Raw genomic sequence first — 18,165 nt, 5'->3', positions numbered from 1 at the left:
GCAGGTTCTACCATCCTCTATGTCGTATGGTTTTTCCAGTTCTAGCTCGTCCTAGTCCTTGAAAGTCTTGATGAAAGAGCGCTCGGTCAAGGACGCCCTTTCGACGTTGGATGCATGAGAACTGCAGGACGTTACCGAGATTCATGCAAGATGTGAATACTACTTGCCCTTCCCTACTCCGTTCAGTCAGTCATGACTTTGTTCTTGTTCACGGCTAACACTACTCGCGCTCAAACAGGAATCAAGGAACGACTTTTTTTAAAAATCTCAAAACTCTCTTCTGTTATGCGCTAGGTGAACAATTTTCGTATCTGCCGTTACATCCTCCTTATCTCTTGTTGGTATGGCTCAAAGTGAATTATCTAGGATGACCTAGGGACTATCGCATGGTAAAACAGAAAGAACGATTCATCCTCGTTTTTTGTAGACGCGTCGTGGACGTGTATGCTGCATTGCCACCAATTTTAAAAGTAAAGTCCAAAGTCACATCTTATTTTGTTGTTTAGCTTCGGGAGGTCGCGCGTTCAAACTGCTGTGCTTCTCATTTCGAATCCATTTAAACACTCTTTTCGCATCCGTATTCGATCCCATTTCCATCTCAAGCAGGCAGAAGAAAACAGGAACTCAACATAGGAACTCCCTCGGCCATGTCTGCACGACGATTCGCGGATGCACAGTCCCTGGCAGCCGTTGGTGCCAGCGTATCTCGCAGGTTTCTTGCCCTCGAGTGGCGACATCTCAAGTCCTATGCCGCCACCTCAAGTCTCCTTAGGAAGAGCGCCGTAACAGCCACCAACACTGCCTCAGTTGCCACAGAAGTGTCGCGCGAAGATTTCTTGGGACAGCAGCAGCAGCAGCAGCAGCAGCAGCAGCAGCAGCAGCAACAAGGGTACCAGACATTTACACAGACAAGCAGCCCATCGATTACAGGAACATGGCTCGACCAGATTTTTACGTCGTCTTCTATTCCTCTTAAGGTTACAACGCCGTCATTTACATCTTCGGCCTCCACGGGAACGACGCAGACCTCAACTTCTCACGAGCCATCGCTACTCGACCCCAGTTTCTTGGCCACGCCGGCTGCTCACGGACACAAGCGTCCAACTGTCACCACGGTTACACCTCCCCGGGCCAACGCCAGCAATGCCTCCTTCCCTCAGTCAGCCGCGGCACCATCCTATTCTGCACCAGCCTCATCTCCACTACCGGACTATGGAAAGAAGGAGACACCTATTAACAAGGACGCCCTCGAAACATTGCGCCGGGAATCGAAATGGCTGGACTCGCTTCCTGCGGAGGATATCACCAAACTGAACAGCGGGATTGCGGATCAGGAGTCATTATGGGCACAGACAGAGCGACTGGGACCTAGGATGATGGTTTATAGGCCATTGATGGAATCTGTCGAGGACGAATTCGAGGAGGATGACCAGGACGTGACACGCTTGACGACTGGAGGAATGGAAACGCCGTATCACAATTCAACACTTTCAATGGCATCACAATCCCCATCATTGGCACCAGCACCGGGATCTGAACCAGCATCGACACCAGAACCAGTATCGGTACCAGCGTCAGCGTCAGCGCCAGCAACAGCCACGATACCCGACTTGATGGCTGAATCTATCCAGTCGTCGACCACAACGACCCCCTCGTCTGAAGATCAATTCATGAAGGAGGAGATTTTTAACAAACCTGTGAAGGCGAACCTCACTGCCGCAGCCATGCCAACATCTCGCGTGAGCCGACTTTTCCATTACGGAGGTAATACAGGGTTCATTTGCAGAGTTAAAGGGACTGATGTCATTTTTGTTTAAGCATACGCTAACATGTCTGCTGTAATTAGGTTTGGCCGCATCATTGGGAGTTGGAGCAATCTCGGAAACTATGCGTCGAACTGTCGGCCGAGGAACGACTTCGAGCGAATCGCCGTTGTTCTTGACGCCAGCCAATATGGATCGTCTAGTTAGTAAGCTGACACGGATGCGAGGAGCAGCATTGAAGCTGGGCCAGATGCTGAGCATCCAGGGTACGTCTTTTTCTTCTTTCCATATCTCCTTCCCCTGGTTGCTGTAGAAGGATGTGTAACTGGAATAGCTTACTCATCTTTCTCGTCATTCTCATTGTCTCTTTTTTTTTCTTCAAATGATCGCAGATAACAAGATGTTGCCGCCAGAGTTGGAGGAGGTTTTGCTGCGGGTTCAGAACAGCGCCAACTTTATGCCCGAGAAGCAGATGAGAGTAAGCGCCTATACCTGCTAAACGCCAGTTGTCTATCAGTTTGTTTTTTTTTTTTTTTTTTTTTTTTTTTTTTTTGAACACTATGCTTTGGTTCCTGGAACTAACACTTAAGAATGCCCTGCTCTGGTAACCTCATATTCTCGCAGAAAGTCATGGTCCAGACGATGGGATCGAACTGGGAATCCGAATTTTCAGAGTTCGGGATGACCCCTATCGCTGCAGCATCGATCGGACAAGTCCACAAGGCCATTCACAGGGCCACAGGGATGCCTGTGGCGGTCAAGGTCCAGTACCCCGGCGTGGCCGCGTCGATCGATTCGGATCTGTCGAACCTCAAGACCCTGGTACTCATGTCTAGTATTCTACCGAGGGGCATGTACCTCGATAACACGATCAAGGTTGCGCAGCGTGAGTTGGGTTGGGAGACGGACTATCTACGCGAGGCTGACTGTATTGAGGAGTTTGGACGACTCATGGAGAATGATCCGGATTATCAGGTGCCAAGACTAGTGCGCGAGGCGTCGGGACCGATGGTGTTGACGATGGAGTGGATGGAGGGCGAGTCAATGACGCAGGTGATGCAGACGCGCGATCAGGCGGTGCGGGACCGGATCGGGACGAATATCTTGAGTCTTTGTTTGAAAGAGTTGTTCGAATACCAGTACATGCAGACGGATCCCAATTGGACAAACTTTTTGTATAATCCGACGACGACGAAGCTGGAGCTGCTGGATTTTGGAGCGACGCGTGGATTCGAGTCAAGGTTCACGACGTTGTACCTCAAGACGATTTTGGCGGGCGCAGCAGGAGACCGAGATGGGTGCTTGAGGTATTCGAGGGAACTTGGGTTCTTGACGGGCGAGGAGACACCGGTGATGGAAACCGCGCATATCAGTTCATTGTTGACTCTGTCGGAGCCGTTCCAGGAGTCAGCACCGGATGTATACGATTTCAAGTACCAAACGATTACGCAGAGGGTCAAGGATGAGATCCCGACGATGCTGAAGCACAGACTAACACCGCCGCCGGACGAGACCTACTCGATGCATCGTAAGATGGCAGGTGCGTTCTTGCTGTGCTCCAAATTGGGCGCTCGTGTCGAGTGCAAGAAATTGTTCAGAGAAATCACAAGCCGTTACAGCGAGGATAAGGTCAATGAGCGACGCGGAGTGAATTTTGGTCGCGGCACTTGAACAGAACGCATTCGTGTCTTGAGATAAAGAAAGGAAGGAAGGAAGGAAGGAAGGAAGGAAGGAAGGAAGGAAGGAAGGAAGAGAGAGAGAGAGAGAGAGAGAAGAGAGAGAGAGAGAGAGAGAGAGAAGAGAGAGAGGCGATTACTGTGATTTATGAATAGATCTTAGACCTATATCACCATACATAAACAATCGAATGGCATCGCAAGCTTTTTTTTTTTTTTTTTTTTTTATTGCAAGGAAGCAAAACGCTCTTTGATCTATTACATCTACGTCCTTCAATCCTTGGGCACCCAAAAAAAACATCATGTTCGTCCGTCATCTAGTCAATCTTGATGCTTCCATAGATTTTCCTGACAAAAAAGAAGGTCGAGAAGAAACCAATGGCGCCGCTGAGGACAAAGAACATCAAGCTCATGATCGCGGTCCATCCAAAGTACAGGACCACGCTCGTGAAGGACTTGATCTGGAGGGTCGTGAAGTAATACATGACCGAGTACAGGAAGATATAGATCGCAGACGCACCACTTGTGAAGAAGGCTCTCCACCACCAGTGATAGTCCTCGGCACACAGGTGGAAGTAGCACATCAGGATCGTGACTTCAGCACAGGTCAAGATCAAGACTCCAAAGACCAGGAACAGGAATCCAAAGACATAGTAGATCTTGTGGAACCAGATCGAATTCAGGATAAAGTACAGCTCAATGAAGATGGCTCCAAAGGGCAAGATACCGCCGATCATCATAGAAGGGATCGGGCGCAGATAGAACACCTGGTCGGGGATCTGGCGAGGGATCTGGTTCGCACGCACGGGGGTCTCGATCTTGGGGCGCTGGAATCCAAGATAGGATCCAATGACCGAGAGAGGTGTCGAGACCAGGAACCAGAGCGCGACAAGACCGAGCATGGTACCAAAGGGCACCGCTCCAGAGGACTTGGCTCCAATGAGGAAGAAGTTCAGCCCAAGGAATGCACCAAAGATGATTCTATTGTTGAACAGAAAAAAACGGAATTAGAGAGTATGGTCAACGGTTTAGCAACGGTTGTCTATTAATATCGTCCTACAACGTGGCGTAACACAACTCGAAAGATTTCCATCTTAAAGTGAGCTCGCACTGACAACAACTTACGCGGGGAACAACAATGCGGTGCCGATCACATTGCGCTTCCAGGCCTCGCCTCCGAACATCTTGTACAGTCTTGCGGAGATGAAACCTGCAACGACGCCAAAGAACATGTAAAACACAATCATGACAGTCGCGAGCGATCCACGGTTCGAGGGCGACAAGAAACCAAGAGCCGCAAACAAGATCGTCACTGAGGCCATCAAGAACATTTGTGATCCATTTCCAACAATGATGGATAGCAACATTGGGTAAGGTGGGGGACGGAAGACATCCCCATGGACCAGCTTCCAACCGAAATCTTCCTGGAAATCCTCCTGTGCCTCTTGCTGGTTATAGCGCGAGATATCCTTGTGCAGGGCCCTCAACAAGACCATGGCGACCATACCCGTCAAGAAGAGAACGATAATGATCGAGTTCACAAGAGAGAACCAATGAATCCTGGGCTCGCCCACGAGAAGGTACCTGTCCCATCGGGTTGCCCATGCGGTATTGACCTCCTCCTATAATTTTTTTTGGAAAAAAAGGAAAAAATTATTAGCGAGATATTTCAGGATGTTGTCTGGGATAGCCAGCCCCGGGTACACAGAGAAAAAAAAAGGGGGGGGGGGGGAGGAAGGGGGTGGATCTTTAGGAAATCTATTCAACTCACCCTCCAGTGGACAGAGTAGGTGTAAGTGACCAAAGTGGTCTTCTTCTCAGACACGTACATGCCAGGGACCTGTTCCATATTTGAGATTCCACACAGTTCAGTTTTCTCTATAGGGACTTCAATACTGCAGGTTTTTGAAGCAAAGAGAGGAAAAAAAGAAAGACCATCATTGTTAGTCAGGTCAGGTATGGTTGCATCGAGGTTTCCCTCCTTTCCTCGCGCTTTTGAAAAAATAAAAAAATAAAAAAAATAAAAAATGAACGCCTTGTTGAATACCTATAAGGCTCGACAGTGACGCCGACGACGCGTAGAGTATCCTTTTGTGTATTATGATGGTAATCGATCGTGATTTCATGGTGATTGTGCAGCATCGGTGTCTCCCTGCCAGTGTCGGCACCCAAGGGGAATCCAATGGAATAAAACTCCTTATCCTGATCCCTGCCTGTTCCCGAATGTACGAAACCAGCGGGGAGACCATCGATAAGCCAATTGACCACGTAATTCTCGCGGATCCTGTTGTTGATGAACTTTGCCTGTTCCGTGCCCACTTCGGTGTCGCAGAGTTTCTCGCACAGCTTTGGCTGCTTCATGTTGATCTGGATAAGTTTTATGAAAGGAATAAATGACAAAATAATAATAAAAATAATAGTACATGTCAGAATACAAGAATCGCCATCGATAATTGGATGTGTGTGTGTGTGTGTGTGCTCCTTTGACACCTTGACAAGGTCGCGTAGTGTTGAATACCTTGTAGGGCGAGTCCCAGATGCGATCACCAAAGAGAATACTGCCGAGGGATTCTGCCTGGGAACGCTCACCATCCTTTGGTTTACAAAAGTTGAACATGGGATCGTAGTAGTCGTAGGGGATGACTGACTTGAGCTCTGATTCGGATCCGGGGGTGAGGGCGTTGACCATCAGCGGCACTGCATCTGAATCCTCGTATTCTGTCGGGGCCACACCGGGGAGGTAGAATGCTTGGGAGAGGGTGACGGTCGTGCCGAGTAGGGCGAGTGCTGCCACCCGGGTGAGGGCGTTCCAGCGGCGGGTCATCGGTATGTTGTGATGATGAGATGGGTTGATGGGGGAGGGGGGTCTGTTCCTGAGGATCAGTTGATGATAGGATGCAGTGCGATGAAGGAGGAGGGGGGGCAGAGACGACTGGGTATGTGGGGGGCTGTTTTCAGCACGTTTTTATTTCTGGGCGTAGGACATACGTGACACGTAGGAAGGTGCGAGCGAAGGGGTGGCTGTCCGTCTGGATCGCCCGATTCCCATGCTGATTGGTTGAAAAGGGGTGGTAGATAGTTTGACCGTTGGTGGTGTGGAAATAGCTAATATTCGAACAACCAAGCTGCTGTCGAGGTTCGAACCAAGAAAAGAAGATATGGCTACGGATATACAACTTCATGTTTCTACGACGGAGATGTACCTGTTGTCGAGATTCGAACCAAGAAAGAGAACCCTACAGGCAGACTAGGCTCGATTCCAGCCCTCTCTTATTGTAATTTCCTTATTTGTCAATTCAATGCAGAGGGGCTGGTAAAAAATGATGGGTCCAAGGCCGACATCTTAAAAGGAAGTTGATTAAGGGGTAATACTGGGCAAAACATGCAATAACAGAGTAGTCCGCTCCTTCGCTTGCACGGTGGCCCTGCCTTGAGTACAGAGCACCGGCCAGTCATCTCAGTCTAATCATCTTCAGCTACTCCATTCCTGTCCCAATGACGAACCCTGCATCTAACATTGACACCCCCTCCCCTCCTGCGCATGTCACTGCTGACGGTAGTCCGCCGTGGGCACCACGTGTGGAAAGAACGAGTAAGTGGAACGCGTCGCAAAACGCGTTGACGAATTTAAAAAAAAATCTACCCCTTTCTAACCTCGGCACTTCCTAGTTATTGTATTGGACTCTCCCTCCCCTCCTGCATCACCCACAGCTCGATTCTCTGACCGCGCTGTACAAAAACGACCGCGTGTGGAGAGAGGACGTAAGTAGAACGCGTGCCAAAAGCCGTCAGTAGAAACTACACTGGAAAAAAAACTATTCTAACCATGGCATACTTCTCCTCTCTTATCTATTTGCAACTTCCCATTAGCCCTCTCCTTGCCCGCGGATACCACTAAACGATGCCAAGATGTATTTCAAGTTACCCCCAATGCAACAGGTTTATGCTCGGTTAAGTGCATTATGATGTCATCAGCGCTTCGCCCATCTTTCTACGACTTTCTAGAACACTGTTGCTATCTATCCAGCCAGTTTATATAAACCCCATCCACACGTAGAACTAGACAGCAGCATTGATACGAATAAAGCCTCCTTTCCACCCTAGATCCACTTCCACCTGATTTGACCGTTTGCAAAAGGATTCGAAAACGAATTGAGACTCGAGCACCTCGTCGGCGGGCACTACGCTGGTAGAGAGGGCTAATGAGAAGTTGCAAATAGATAAGAGAGGAGAAGTATGCCATGGTTAGAATAGTTTTTTTTCCAGTGTAGTTTCTACTGACGGCTTTTGGCACGCGTTCTACTTACGTCCTCTCTCCACACGCGGTCGTTTTTGTACAGCGCGGTCAGAGAATCGAGCTGTGGGTGATGCAGGAGGGGAGGGAGAGTCCAATACAATAACTAGGAAGTGCCGAGGTTAGAAAGGGGTAGATTTTTTTTTAAATTCGTCAACGCGTTTTGCGACGCGTTCCACTTACTCGTTCTTTCCACACGTGGTGCCCACGGCGGACTACCGTCAGCAGTGACATGCGCAGGAGGGGAGGGGGTGTCAATGTTAGATGCAGGGTTCGTCATTGGGACAGGAATGGAGTAGCTGAAGATGATTAGACTGAGATGACTGGCCGGTGCTCTGTACTCAAGGCAGGGCCACCGTGCAAGCGAAGGAGCGGACTACTCTGTTATTGCATGTTTTGCCCAGTATTACCCCTTAATCAACTTCCTTTTAAGATGTCGGCCTTGGACCCATCATTTTTTACCAGCCCCTCTGCATTGAATTGACAAATAAGGAAATTACAATAAGAGAGGGCTGGAATCGAGCCTACAGGCAGACCTCTTTTTATCCATTACCCTATTAAGCCTTTCCCCCCCTGCACTCGATACCACAAGGAGCCGCTTCCGCATACACTGCGCTGATGAAGTTGGTGGCGTAAAAATAGGGTTCACTCGAGGGTTTTATTAGACGGTGACAGCGCATATTGACCGCAAGAGAAAAATGTGCGCCATAATGATGATAATGAGAATAATATGCTAAACAGAAAAAAAAAGTACGACTCGACACGCGCTTTTTCTAGGCGGCCATGGCTGCTGTCGTAGAGCCATCATTTGAGCCCATGGTCTTCTTCTCAGTATCGACCTGAGCCTGGATCTTGTCCAACATCAGCTTGACCATGTTCTCCAGACCGTACTCCTCCCTCCAGCCAAAGTCCCGCCGTGCCATCGAGTCATCCAGTGACGCTGGCCAAGAGTCTGCAATTGCCTGACGGAAATCTGGGCGTGCAGGGTCTGGGTATGAGATGGTGAAGTGAGGCAAGTGCTTGCGGATCTCTGTTGCCAGTTCTTCAGGCGTGAATGAGACCGCAGCAATGTTGTAGACAGACTGAGGCAATGGCGTTGGGTGAGTGAGGTGGTCGACTGTGCCCTTGATGCAGTCGCTCAGGTACATCATAGGCAGGCGTGTGTCCTTGGACAGGAAGCAGTCGTAGTGGCCATGACGGATGGCATGGTGGAAAATATCGACAGCGTAATCGGTAGTTCCGCCACCTGGAGGGGTATCAGCACTGAGGATGCCAGGATAGCGGGCGGATCTGAAGTCGACGCCGAATTTCTCACGATAATACTATGATACAAAAGAAAAGAATGTTAGCATAGGTTACCACATTTGGATGCGAGTGTGCAGGTCCAGATGAGAGAATTGAATCATTACTTCGCCAAGGAGCTCGTTATGCAGCTTAGTGATGCCGTAAATGGTGTTGGGCCGCATGATGGTCAAGTCAGGGGTGTTGTTCTTGGGAGTCGAGGGACCAAATGCGCCAATGGTCGAGGGCGAGTACAGTCTCAGACGGTGAATCTTGGCCAACTCCAGCACGTTCTGGAATCCGGTCATGTTGACGCTCAGCGCCAAGGCAGGGTTCTTTTCTGCGACGGCAGAAAGCAGGGCCGAGTAGTGTACAATCCAGTCTAGTTCAGGAAAGAAAGGAAAGCGGGTACGAAGTCAGATACAGACACAATGTGTTTTTTCTTTCAAACTGCTGCAGGCATTAAGCGTGGAAAACATGGCTCATGGAAAAAAAAAAAAAAAAAAAAAAAGTCGACAGCAGGGGGAGTGCACAACAGGTATCCGCGTGGAGATTGAACTTTGCGGCCAGCTGCTTTGAAATAGGCAACGATGTAAACAGAAGTGCTGCAAGGAAGCACTGTTTTAGCGCCAAAAAAAAAAAAAAAATAGCGAGAAGTAAACAAATAACAAGGCATCGTGGAAAAAAAAAGAGGGTGCTGAACCTGAAAGTTCCCAAAGTTCCTAATGTTCCCAGGATGTTACTGTACTCCGCACTGCTCTCTTTCATTGTTTTTTTGCGCCTAAACACATGGCTCTCGTCCTGAACTTTAGAACGCTGCAGTCTGGGGTAAAATTCGGACAGAGGAGTTGGCTGCGGTGGAGTTCATCCTCCGTCGCCTTGTTTTTCTCACACTGCAAAAGTCTTTGGTTGGTCTGCCAGCGTTCCTTTGGGGCAGAGTAATATTAGACTTACCGATGCGCCAGTCGACAACGATGCGCTCGAGCAGGGAGTAGTTCATGACATCCGCATACACAAAGGGACCGCTGGCCATGAATGCATCCGGTGCCTTGCGAATATCGGAGGCAATAACGTTCTCATTGCCGTACATGCCACTAGAGTTCATAAAGAACGCGAAACGCATAACTCGTTAGTTTAACCGCGCTTTTGGTAACAAAAGAAGTATTGGTCATGGGAGCTGTGGGAAGAGATGATGAATCCATAGGGGGGATGAAAAGTGCTGAAAATAATGTGCCAAAAGTACGAAACAGGCCAGAGCGTGGTGAGCTACGAACAAAAAGAGAAGAAAAAAAGAGCAGACTATGCAGTGTCCGGCAAGACAGGGCAGGGCAGAGGGCGAGACCGCCAACAGGATGTCCGAACAATGCTCTGCCATGTAATACCCTCGTCGCTTGCATCAGCGTCTAGTCATCTCGATCTGAATGCGCCTGCCTGTTCTTCCTTTTGAGATGAGAGTAAACAAATAAAGATCTCTCGTTGCTATTGCAGGCTGTCCCCATCCTCCTTTTTTTGAACAACCCATATATTGAACAACCCATATATTGAACTGTGGGAAGAATTTGAGGAGGAAGGGGTGAATGGGGACCACGCTGCTGGGTTGGGATGTAGCCCCTGTTGGGGGTACTTGTCATTGGTACAACGTTCCTTTCATTTGTTATTTTTGTCGTACAACCACGCCCTGCTTAAACAGCTGGGCTACACAGGCACTCAGGCCGTAAACCCCCCTTGGAGAACCCAAAAACAAACACTGAGAAAAGGCCAAAGAGGAGGAGATGAATGCATGGTAAAATGCAGCTCAAAGCAGATTCTCTTCCTTACCGGAGCTGCTTGACCAATCCAGAGCCAAGTTGACCCAAAGAACCTGTTTTTGTGAGGAAACGAAACAGAATAAAAGATGAGTGATTGATTGAGAGTGGGTAGGCCTTTTTCAGATGTTTGTTTGCAGTCAGGCCAGAACCACAGTCGACAACCAAGGAAGAGTGCAGGAGGGCATTGTCCTCGTTTTCCTTATTTGCCACACATGCACATGTATTGCAATGAAGCCTTTCTTGAGTGTTTCTTTTCTCTATTTCCTGTGCATTTACAAAACAGCCACACCATTACATACCAGTGACCAGGACCCTGGGATGACGAGGGGCATTTGACTCGGTTGTTCTTGTGGAGTACTGCGGAGGGGGAGGAGGGGACTGGGCAGAGGAGGAGATGGAGAAGAGTCTGGTGGCGACAGCGGCGTTCATGTGGCGGATAGAAGGCGCGGGGACGACGGTTCTTGTCAGGGGTTGTCTGAGGATGCGGGAGGACGAGGCCAGCATCGACGTTGTTGTGCGCTTGAGCATCTTGTGTATGTATGTATGTATGTATGTATGTATGTATGGATGGATGGATGAATGAACGGACGGACGGGTGAATAACTGAAACGAGCGATAGGGGAAGGAAAGAGTATGTGAGGGTTTAGGAAACGAGGAAAGAAGGAACGACGGATGAGCAGAGGGAAGAGGAGGACAAGAAGACGGAGGGAAGGTCCAGATATAAATGAACGACAAAACGACCACCAGGTAGACCGTGGAAAAGTACCCGCACTTCCATATATAAACGCCTCTGTATAATGAACACGCAGATTGGTGTTTCCATTTAGATGGGACTCGGCCGTCTATGTATCTCGCCTTGCCATCTTTTGGTAATACAATTGGCTCATGGACAGCTTTACCAGTTTTTAGTAATCCTCGTCTAGAAGAAAACCTTAGCGCTGACATTCAAAGTCGGAGTGTCTGTCGTCTGGCCCTGGTCCCCTGGTTCTCGTTTTCTCGTCTTTCCATCCATACGTATTCCGTGTACGATATATACTCCGTACCACAGGTGTATATACTCACCCGCTGTAGTGCTCCTCTCGGACATTTGTCTTGCCTTGCGCACCGCCGCAACGGCTGCTGTTTCTTATCGATGAGGAAAAAATTAAATGCAGACGATAAGGAGAATGAATCGCCCTTGACATGGAATGACTCGCGTGCTCTCATCCCTTTTCAAACATAGTTCGTCTACCCCACTTGCAGAGCAGTGGTACCAACCAGTCCACTGACTAAAAGAGGTTCACAATCTCTCTCTCCAGCACCACCTGTTTGCCTGTGAGCCGTTTTGGCCGTTTGTTCCAACATGGGCCTCATCTGCATCTTTCTTTTTCTTCTTTTTCTTGTACCACAGCAATTCAATAATAATCGGTCTTCAATCGCAGACTCAGCTCGATTCTGATTTGGTACCGAGAATATATATCATTATTAGGTGAAGTCCAGCTCTGTATTTTTAAATTGGCTGGACAATACCCAACTGACAAATCGAGTGGCCTGCACACAATCCAGCTTCATCCGATGTCCAGCAAGCTTTCTTGTCAAGTCAGAGACATGACTCATCCGTGGGTAGCTTTGCCCCTGCCAACTCTTTTCTCTTCTTCATCATCACCATAGGCTCGACAACCGACCTAGACCCATCCCCTGTCGATCAATGGAGCGAAAGAAAAAACGGGCAGAGTATTTCCATATTCCGATAATAATATTCGAGATCGGAGATCCACTTGGCCCTGAAACAATTTCCAACTGTAGTGCCCCATCATCATCATCATCATCATCGTCGTCATCATGGCCGCTAGCTATTCAAGATATGGACAACAACATCGGGTCCCAGGCCATGACCGATTGCGTGTAGCTAGACGACGAGTTGCTTGCGTGTCCTCTGCCCATCTCATCTCGTCTCAAATCATTAGTAATTTGCCAACTGTTGTATGCTGCGCAAGGACAAACTGGTTGCGACGTCGCACAGCGTCTTGCGTATACACGCCATCGATCGTATTCTTGATACGCGTTCCCTACGCCAAACTCTCATTGCTGTGAGGCGTGAGGCATGAAGCAGAGTTTATTTCTTGAAAACGTTAACGATCTAGAAAGTGGAGAGCATTGGCGGTTCCTGTTGTGCTTTTTCGCATGGTTACACTCGTCATGTCATAGTAGATATTGCAGAAGAAGCCTGAGCTCAACCAGTAGCTTCTGTCTGTCATGTCCACACACTGCTGTAGTTCTTTTACTGAACACTATCGTCGTCTACAGACGCTTCCCCTTATCCCCATGGACCTTGGATCTAGCAGGTCGAACATTATAACCCCATCGCTTCCTCTGTCTCCTCTGCTATCTCCCATCCTGTCCTCATTTCCGTACCCCGCCTCTTCTTCTCCATCGCATTTACCTCTGCCGCCGTTGTATCAGACTCAAACCTCAACGGTGCAATACCCACACGCTTGTTCTCCTGATCAAACACCACGTAATTGTTTTTAATAAACAAATCCCCAATGATCATAAACCCGGCGCTGCTGGGCTGAATCCCTGAGAAGCACAAGTTGGCTGGCTTTTTGGTGTCCTTATCCTTGTCCTTATCCTTCCCTAAGCTGTCGTGATCCGACGTCAGTCCATTGTCGTGGGTTACCTCGCCCTGAGCAACCTCGCCCTGAGCAACCTCCTCACGCACGAGATCCGAGAACGGAATCGCGAACCGATGCCCTTCAATCCCAAGCTCAAGCTTCTTGGTCTCCTTCGCGAGCTCACAGGGCAAGGCCCATGACTGTCCGTAGACCTGGACCGCCCTCGGGATCATGGCATGGATCCCCGCCGCCAATCTCTCAGGCATGATCAACAGCGTCGTGCCCGTATCCATAATCCCCGGAATATCCGACTTTGCTTCTTCATCTTTCTTTTCCTGTTTGCTTTTGGCGCTACCAGACGACGACGACGGCGACGACGATGACAAGGCGGAGGAGAATCCTGGGTTCGCAAAGAACCCCCTGGACTTAAAGTCGACTCTGTGTCTATCCACCCAAATATTCTCAACATTAATCTGCCAATATTTTGGCTTTGTAACATTCGTCCACACGATCTCATGCCCTTCCTTCACATAGCCCATATCCATCCCTCCAAAGATCACTTCCCCCCCGCCATTGGCACGTGTGCCGTCCAGACTCGCTAACCCATCACGTCGGTTCTTGCCGAGGAAAAAACTAAACATCCCACGCTCAACTAGTCCCTGGTCCATCATGTTCTCAAACACCGTCCGCGGTTTCGGTGCCCAGGACGACGAAGAAGACGGGGCGGAGAGGGAGCCGAAGGCGAGGCCCATGATGCCGTCGATCACGTCATCGAAATTCGCGCTCTCGGAGGTGATGAGCGCGAGCTGTTGGTCCTGAACAACGAGGTTCTCGATCCGGACGTGGTCCCGACCGAGGTATCCTTCCGCGTGGGAAAAGTCGCCGTAGGTGATGTGCCAGGCGTTCGAGGTCGAGGGCACGGGTGGTGGGGAGAAGAGTGGGGGGGTATTGGAAGAAGAAGAATTAGTGAGAGGAGAGCCGTTGTACGCGTTGACTTTGTTCTCGTAGTCGCTGTTGAGGAGGAAGGTGTTGGAGGTGGAGGGGTCGTAGCGGGTTGTGCCGGAGCATTGCTGACAGCTCTTGGAGGAGAGGATGAACTTTGAGGAGCCTGTATCAAAGTCGATCTAGACCAAGAAGAGAGAGAAGGGGGGGGGGAGAGAGGCAGGTTAGACGATTGTAGTTTGGTGTTAGTGGAGAGGCGGATGCAAGTGCGCACATTTTTTTTCCTTACCTTGAACGACTGAGGTGGTTCGCCCACCATTACCGTACCATAGTACTACACACATTCCAAGCACAAAAATAAAAAGTGATATGAATATCAGAATGTTTGCCATCCTGTTCAGACATTAACAAACTGTTTTTACCTCGCGATCGAAATCATAGTCGATCAAGGGCACCCGCGCAAGACTCGTGCGCTCCCCCTCTGCGACACCACCGCGTTGGATGCTCTTGACCCCTCCTGCCATGGACCTTGAAACACCGTATTTCCGTAACGTATGCACCCATCGTCCCACCGTCGACGGTCGTCGTCCTCCCTGGATTGTCGTGATCGAGATCCTATGGCAAAAAGTAGAAAAAAGTAAAAAAAAAAAAAAAAAAAAAACGAATTCGACACGCGTTAGGATTCACATCCATCGGATGCATTTTTTTTCTTTCCTTACTGGTCTTTAGCACAGGAGAGAGATGTGCTTTCAATTTATTACTTGAGCATATTTGCGGACTTGGTGTCCGTCGTCGCTGCCTGTGTGGCGACTATCAAGAGCGCGCCTGCAAGGCCAAGATTCAGTTTCATTGGGTCCTAACGTTCAAGTAGAGATGAAATGGCGATTTTTTTTGTGTAGAAGGATATGTTTTTAGGATGTGCGTTTAGGTTATGCGTTTGGGTATGCGCGTTTTAATAGGAGTCTAGGAGAAGGAGGGGGAGAAGGAAGGGGGGTATGCGCGAAAAAAGCCAAAGTTGCTCAAGCTAAGAGAAAAAGAGAAAAGAAAATATCCAGGAGTCCCCCAAGCTACCTGGTTTTATAAAATAAATGGTTCCCACAACCGGTGGACTCTATGCACTCGTAGTTCGCGGCTGCAGATTCCAGATTCCAGATTAGAGACGATCTTACCGTCATCGTCTCCTCCTCTCTCTCTCTCTCTCTCTCTCCCTCTCTTCCCCTCAACGGTTTATACGTACAGTTTATGTATGTATAAATGTTTTAATCTGGTCTATGAAGGGCTCTTTTGCCCGTTGTATGCAAAAGAAAAGCCAGTAACCAATGTCATCTTGTAGACAGGCATAGGAGGAGAGGGGGAGAGGGGAGAGGAGGAAACAGCGAAGGCTGGCTATCACGAGAAGGTCCTGACTGAAAGCAATCGGGAGGTCAAACAGAGAACGTAGCAGGGCGAATTGGCAGATGAGGACATGGGCCCATCATACTTCACAGCGCATGGACTATGAAGGACCCTGCATTACGCGTTCGCGTCTGTTTGTGGAGACATCGTTGTGTTCCTTTTCTATTTTTTAATATTATGTCGACTGAGCACCTGGATCAAATGCTGGTCTACATCTAACTGGTCTATGCCACAGCATCGACTTTCCTTCCCTTCTCCAGAACACCTGTGCGCTTCAGCGACCCCTGAGTCCGATCCAACTGGTGCATCAGCGCATCCAACCGCCTCAACGCCACCTCCAGCACCATCTTCTGCTTCGTCTCATCCAACGTCTCCGTCGCTGCCGCCTCTTCTCCTTCCTCCTCTTCCTCCTCCTCCTTCTCTTTAGCAGCCCGCTTTCCTTCCTCCTCTTTGGCACGCTCATCCGCCTCTTGTTTCTCCAGCGCCAGCGTTTCCATCCATGCTTGCAACATATCCCCTTCAAAGACATCGTCATTGTAAACCTGACCAGGCCTTTCTTGTTCGATTGGTTCCTGTTGTGTTAGGGATGTAAAGTCCGCTACGAATGAAGTTGGTCCTGAACGATATTGCTGTTGTTCCTGCAGAGGCAGAGGCACAGATACCGTTGATGATGCGCCTATTGGACCTTGGTAATTCACCTCTACGGTCGGAAGGGTTGTCGACGCGCCGAGGAACATCAACGTGGTCGGTTCCGAAAGATCCGGATGGGTCTTGGTATCGAAAATAAATCCACAGGTCTTGAGCGATTCGCTTCCTTCTTTGGGGGCGGGTATACTTGAGAGCGACGAAGCCTCCCAGCTGCGTTGCCTGAATTCCTCAGACCAGTTCGACGATGCATCCGGATTGAAAGATTCCAAGGTTGTTGTTGTTGTTGCTGTTGTTGTAGTAGTGGGAGATGACAGAACACGGTGTCCTTGGTCCTGATGCTGGTTGAAGCTGTTATGGTTCTTGTGTGCTTCCTCAAACTCGAGAAACGCGGCTTCGGTCTCGATTGCCCAGGGTGCGAGTGGCCATGAGGAATGGATCGACATGGCAGCATCCCTGAAAGCAGACGCTATTGGGGTGGTGGGCCTTACTGTTCCCGTATCCAATGACGACATGTTCGTCGTCATCTTGTCATTCAAGACAGCACGCGGTTCGTTCCAAGCCTGATCCATGTCCCTCTCCGTCGTCGTCATTGTTCTTGACATCTCCTCGTCCGAGAACTCAACAGCGCTCCGCCCAAAATCCAGCCAGACTTGCTCCTGCTGTGATGATGCACGCATTCCCTGCTGCTGCTGCTGTTGCTGCTGTTGCTGCTGTTGTTGTTGTTGATGCTCCCGGTGTTGTCTTTGTGCGTATGGATTATGGTGCCTGACTTGGAGATGATTCTCCAGACGATTCTTACTCAGGCCCAGACCACGATCCATCAGCAGATCCCTCCAATACTGCTCCGAGAAATCCACAATCGGTCCCAGACCGTCGTTTCGATCCCGACTCCGCAGTTCTGCCTCGCGTGCATAGTACTCTTGTCGCTGCTTCAGGTCCTCCTCTGAAAGGTCCGCCGTTGATCCTCTGGGGCCATGGTAGGTTTGGTGGTAGTCCGGAAAAGTCGAGAGTGTCGAGAGTGTCGGTTGGTTAGCAAAAACCTTGAATTCGTCTTGGGGTTGGGTATAGGCAGAGTGAGCTTTGAGGGTATAGCTGCCATTGCTGCTACCGCTGGAGAAGGAGACAGATGAAGAAGAAGATAATGCGGGCGAGGAAGAAAGAGATGATGAAGAGGAAGAGGAGGAGGAGGATGGGAAGAGGTGTGCTCTGGCCGCTGGCTGCTTGCCCTGGAAGGTTTGTCTGTGGTACCGACTGGAAGGATTGTTACTGCTGTGGCCATTGAGACGGGAGTCGATCTGGAGCTCCGTGAGTTCTTGCTCGTAAAAGTGGGTGAGTGCCAGGAATGGGTTCGCGGAGGAGGACGAGGACGAGGAGGAGCTGTCCTTGCCTGAGGATTGGAAGAGAAGACTTGTCATGGCTCGAAGGGATTAGAAGGTATCTTGCTACGACGAAGGAGGAGTGTGGAATGAGGACAGCAGAATGAGGAGTGGAGGGTGGGGAATGGGAATGAGGATGAGAAGAGAGAAGGAGGGCCAAGAGTCATCACGGAAGAAAAGGAATGGGATGAGGTGGAGCTGGCGGGGCCAATGAATGGAGAACGAAGGGCTCGGCCTTCCCCGAGAGTGGGTAGACTAGCCCCCGCGTGCCCTGTTCCGACCACAAATTAAACGATTTCACGCCCCTCCCCCGGAGCACGGCGAAGTTGTTTCCGGCATGTGAGAAATCTTTCTGGATGCCGTCCCTGAAGTCAAATTGAGCTACATT

At 49.6% G+C, this 18,165-nt stretch overlaps 6 protein-coding genes across 6 annotated transcripts; 1 reads left to right on the top strand and 5 right to left on the bottom strand.

The window, feature by feature from the left end:
* Nucleotides 1-1,670: 1,670 nt before the first annotated feature.
* BC939DRAFT_391767 (ABC1 family-domain-containing protein) lies at nucleotides 1,671-3,434 on the top strand (the record flags this gene model as incomplete). Its single annotated transcript, XM_051551982.1, has 4 exons — nucleotides 1,671-1,764; nucleotides 1,847-2,029; nucleotides 2,156-2,241; nucleotides 2,388-3,434. 4 exons carry the CDS (start codon nucleotides 1,671-1,673, stop codon nucleotides 3,432-3,434), a joined length of 1,410 nt encoding a protein of 469 aa, XP_051417279.1.
* Nucleotides 3,435-3,661: 227 nt separating this feature from the next.
* On the bottom strand, nucleotides 3,662-6,357 carry BC939DRAFT_436606 (uncharacterized protein). The gene is made up of 5 exons (XM_051553600.1): nucleotides 5,958-6,357; nucleotides 5,487-5,806; nucleotides 5,211-5,334; nucleotides 4,565-5,061; nucleotides 3,662-4,420 (listed from the first exon to the last, which is right to left on the bottom strand). The coding sequence occupies exons 1-5, from the start codon at nucleotides 6,261-6,263 to the stop codon at nucleotides 3,757-3,759; spliced, it is 1,911 nt and encodes a 636-aa protein (XP_051417278.1). The 5' UTR covers nucleotides 6,264-6,357; the 3' UTR covers nucleotides 3,662-3,756.
* A 1,132-nt stretch (nucleotides 6,358-7,489) lies between these two features.
* On the bottom strand, nucleotides 7,490-8,086 carry BC939DRAFT_489110 (uncharacterized protein). Its single transcript, XM_051559408.1, has 3 exons — nucleotides 7,917-8,086; nucleotides 7,747-7,839; nucleotides 7,490-7,638 (listed from the first exon to the last, which is right to left on the bottom strand). Exons 1-3 carry the CDS (start codon nucleotides 8,011-8,013, stop codon nucleotides 7,499-7,501), a joined length of 330 nt encoding a protein of 109 aa, XP_051417277.1. The 5' UTR covers nucleotides 8,014-8,086; the 3' UTR covers nucleotides 7,490-7,498.
* Nucleotides 8,087-8,313: 227 nt separating this feature from the next.
* BC939DRAFT_436600 (uncharacterized protein) lies at nucleotides 8,314-11,378 on the bottom strand. Its single transcript, XM_051553599.1, has 5 exons — nucleotides 11,122-11,378; nucleotides 10,833-10,875; nucleotides 9,969-10,108; nucleotides 9,143-9,396; nucleotides 8,314-9,055 (listed from the first exon to the last, which is right to left on the bottom strand). The coding sequence occupies exons 1-5, from the start codon at nucleotides 11,348-11,350 to the stop codon at nucleotides 8,507-8,509; spliced, it is 1,215 nt and encodes a 404-aa protein (XP_051417276.1). The 5' UTR covers nucleotides 11,351-11,378; the 3' UTR covers nucleotides 8,314-8,506.
* A 1,776-nt stretch (nucleotides 11,379-13,154) lies between these two features.
* BC939DRAFT_418862 (aspartic peptidase domain-containing protein) lies at nucleotides 13,155-15,378 on the bottom strand (the record flags this gene model as incomplete). The annotated part of the gene is made up of 6 exons (XM_051553044.1): nucleotides 15,120-15,378; nucleotides 14,781-14,973; nucleotides 14,648-14,692; nucleotides 13,869-14,540; nucleotides 13,512-13,751; nucleotides 13,155-13,403 (listed from the first exon to the last, which is right to left on the bottom strand). Exons 1-6 carry the CDS (start codon nucleotides 15,206-15,208, stop codon nucleotides 13,155-13,157), a joined length of 1,488 nt encoding a protein of 495 aa, XP_051417275.1. The 5' UTR covers nucleotides 15,209-15,378.
* Nucleotides 15,379-15,860: 482 nt separating this feature from the next.
* BC939DRAFT_436593 (uncharacterized protein) lies at nucleotides 15,861-18,158 on the bottom strand. The gene has a single exon (XM_051553598.1). The coding sequence runs from the start codon at nucleotides 17,814-17,816 to the stop codon at nucleotides 15,978-15,980; it is 1,839 nt and encodes a 612-aa protein (XP_051417274.1). The 5' UTR covers nucleotides 17,817-18,158; the 3' UTR covers nucleotides 15,861-15,977.
* Nucleotides 18,159-18,165: the final 7 nt, after the last annotated feature.

The sequence above is a fragment of the Gamsiella multidivaricata genome (assembly GCF_025024155.1).
Source record: "Gamsiella multidivaricata strain RSA 2152 chromosome Unknown BC939scaffold_3, whole genome shotgun sequence".
Classification (NCBI taxonomy): Eukaryota; Fungi; Mortierellomycota; class Mortierellomycetes; order Mortierellales; family Mortierellaceae; genus Gamsiella; species Gamsiella multidivaricata.
Note: the sequence above shows the minus strand (reverse complement) of the source record. Positions and strands in the feature narration are given on the sequence as shown.

Coding starts and splice junctions, on each gene's coding strand:
- BC939DRAFT_436600 (XM_051553599.1), bottom strand. CDS start 11,350: ATGCTCAAGCGCACAACAACGTCGATGCTGGCCTCGTCCTCCCGCATC. Junction 9,397..9,968: donor CGTTGTCGACTGGCGCATCG/GTAAGTCTAATA, acceptor TTCCTGAACTAG/ACTGGATTGTACACTACTCG. Junction 9,056..9,142: donor ATAACGAGCTCCTTGGCGAA/GTAATGATTCAA, acceptor TTTGTATCATAG/TATTATCGTGAGAAATTCGG.
- BC939DRAFT_489110 (XM_051559408.1), bottom strand. CDS start 8,013: ATGACGAACCCTGCATCTAACATTGACACCCCCTCCCCTCCTGCGCAT. Junction 7,840..7,916: donor ACCACGTGTGGAAAGAACGA/GTAAGTGGAACG, acceptor GGCACTTCCTAG/TTATTGTATTGGACTCTCCC. Junction 7,639..7,746: donor ACCGCGTGTGGAGAGAGGAC/GTAAGTAGAACG, acceptor ACTTCTCATTAG/CCCTCTCTACCAGCGTAGTG.
- BC939DRAFT_436606 (XM_051553600.1), bottom strand. CDS start 6,263: ATGACCCGCCGCTGGAACGCCCTCACCCGGGTGGCAGCACTCGCCCTA. Junction 5,335..5,486: donor GTCACTGTCGAGCCTTATAG/GTATTCAACAAG, acceptor AAAAACCTGCAG/TATTGAAGTCCCTATAGAGA. Junction 4,421..4,564: donor ACCGCATTGTTGTTCCCCGC/GTAAGTTGTTGT, acceptor GTTCAACAATAG/AATCATCTTTGGTGCATTCC.
- BC939DRAFT_436593 (XM_051553598.1), bottom strand. CDS start 17,816: ATGACAAGTCTTCTCTTCCAATCCTCAGGCAAGGACAGCTCCTCCTCG.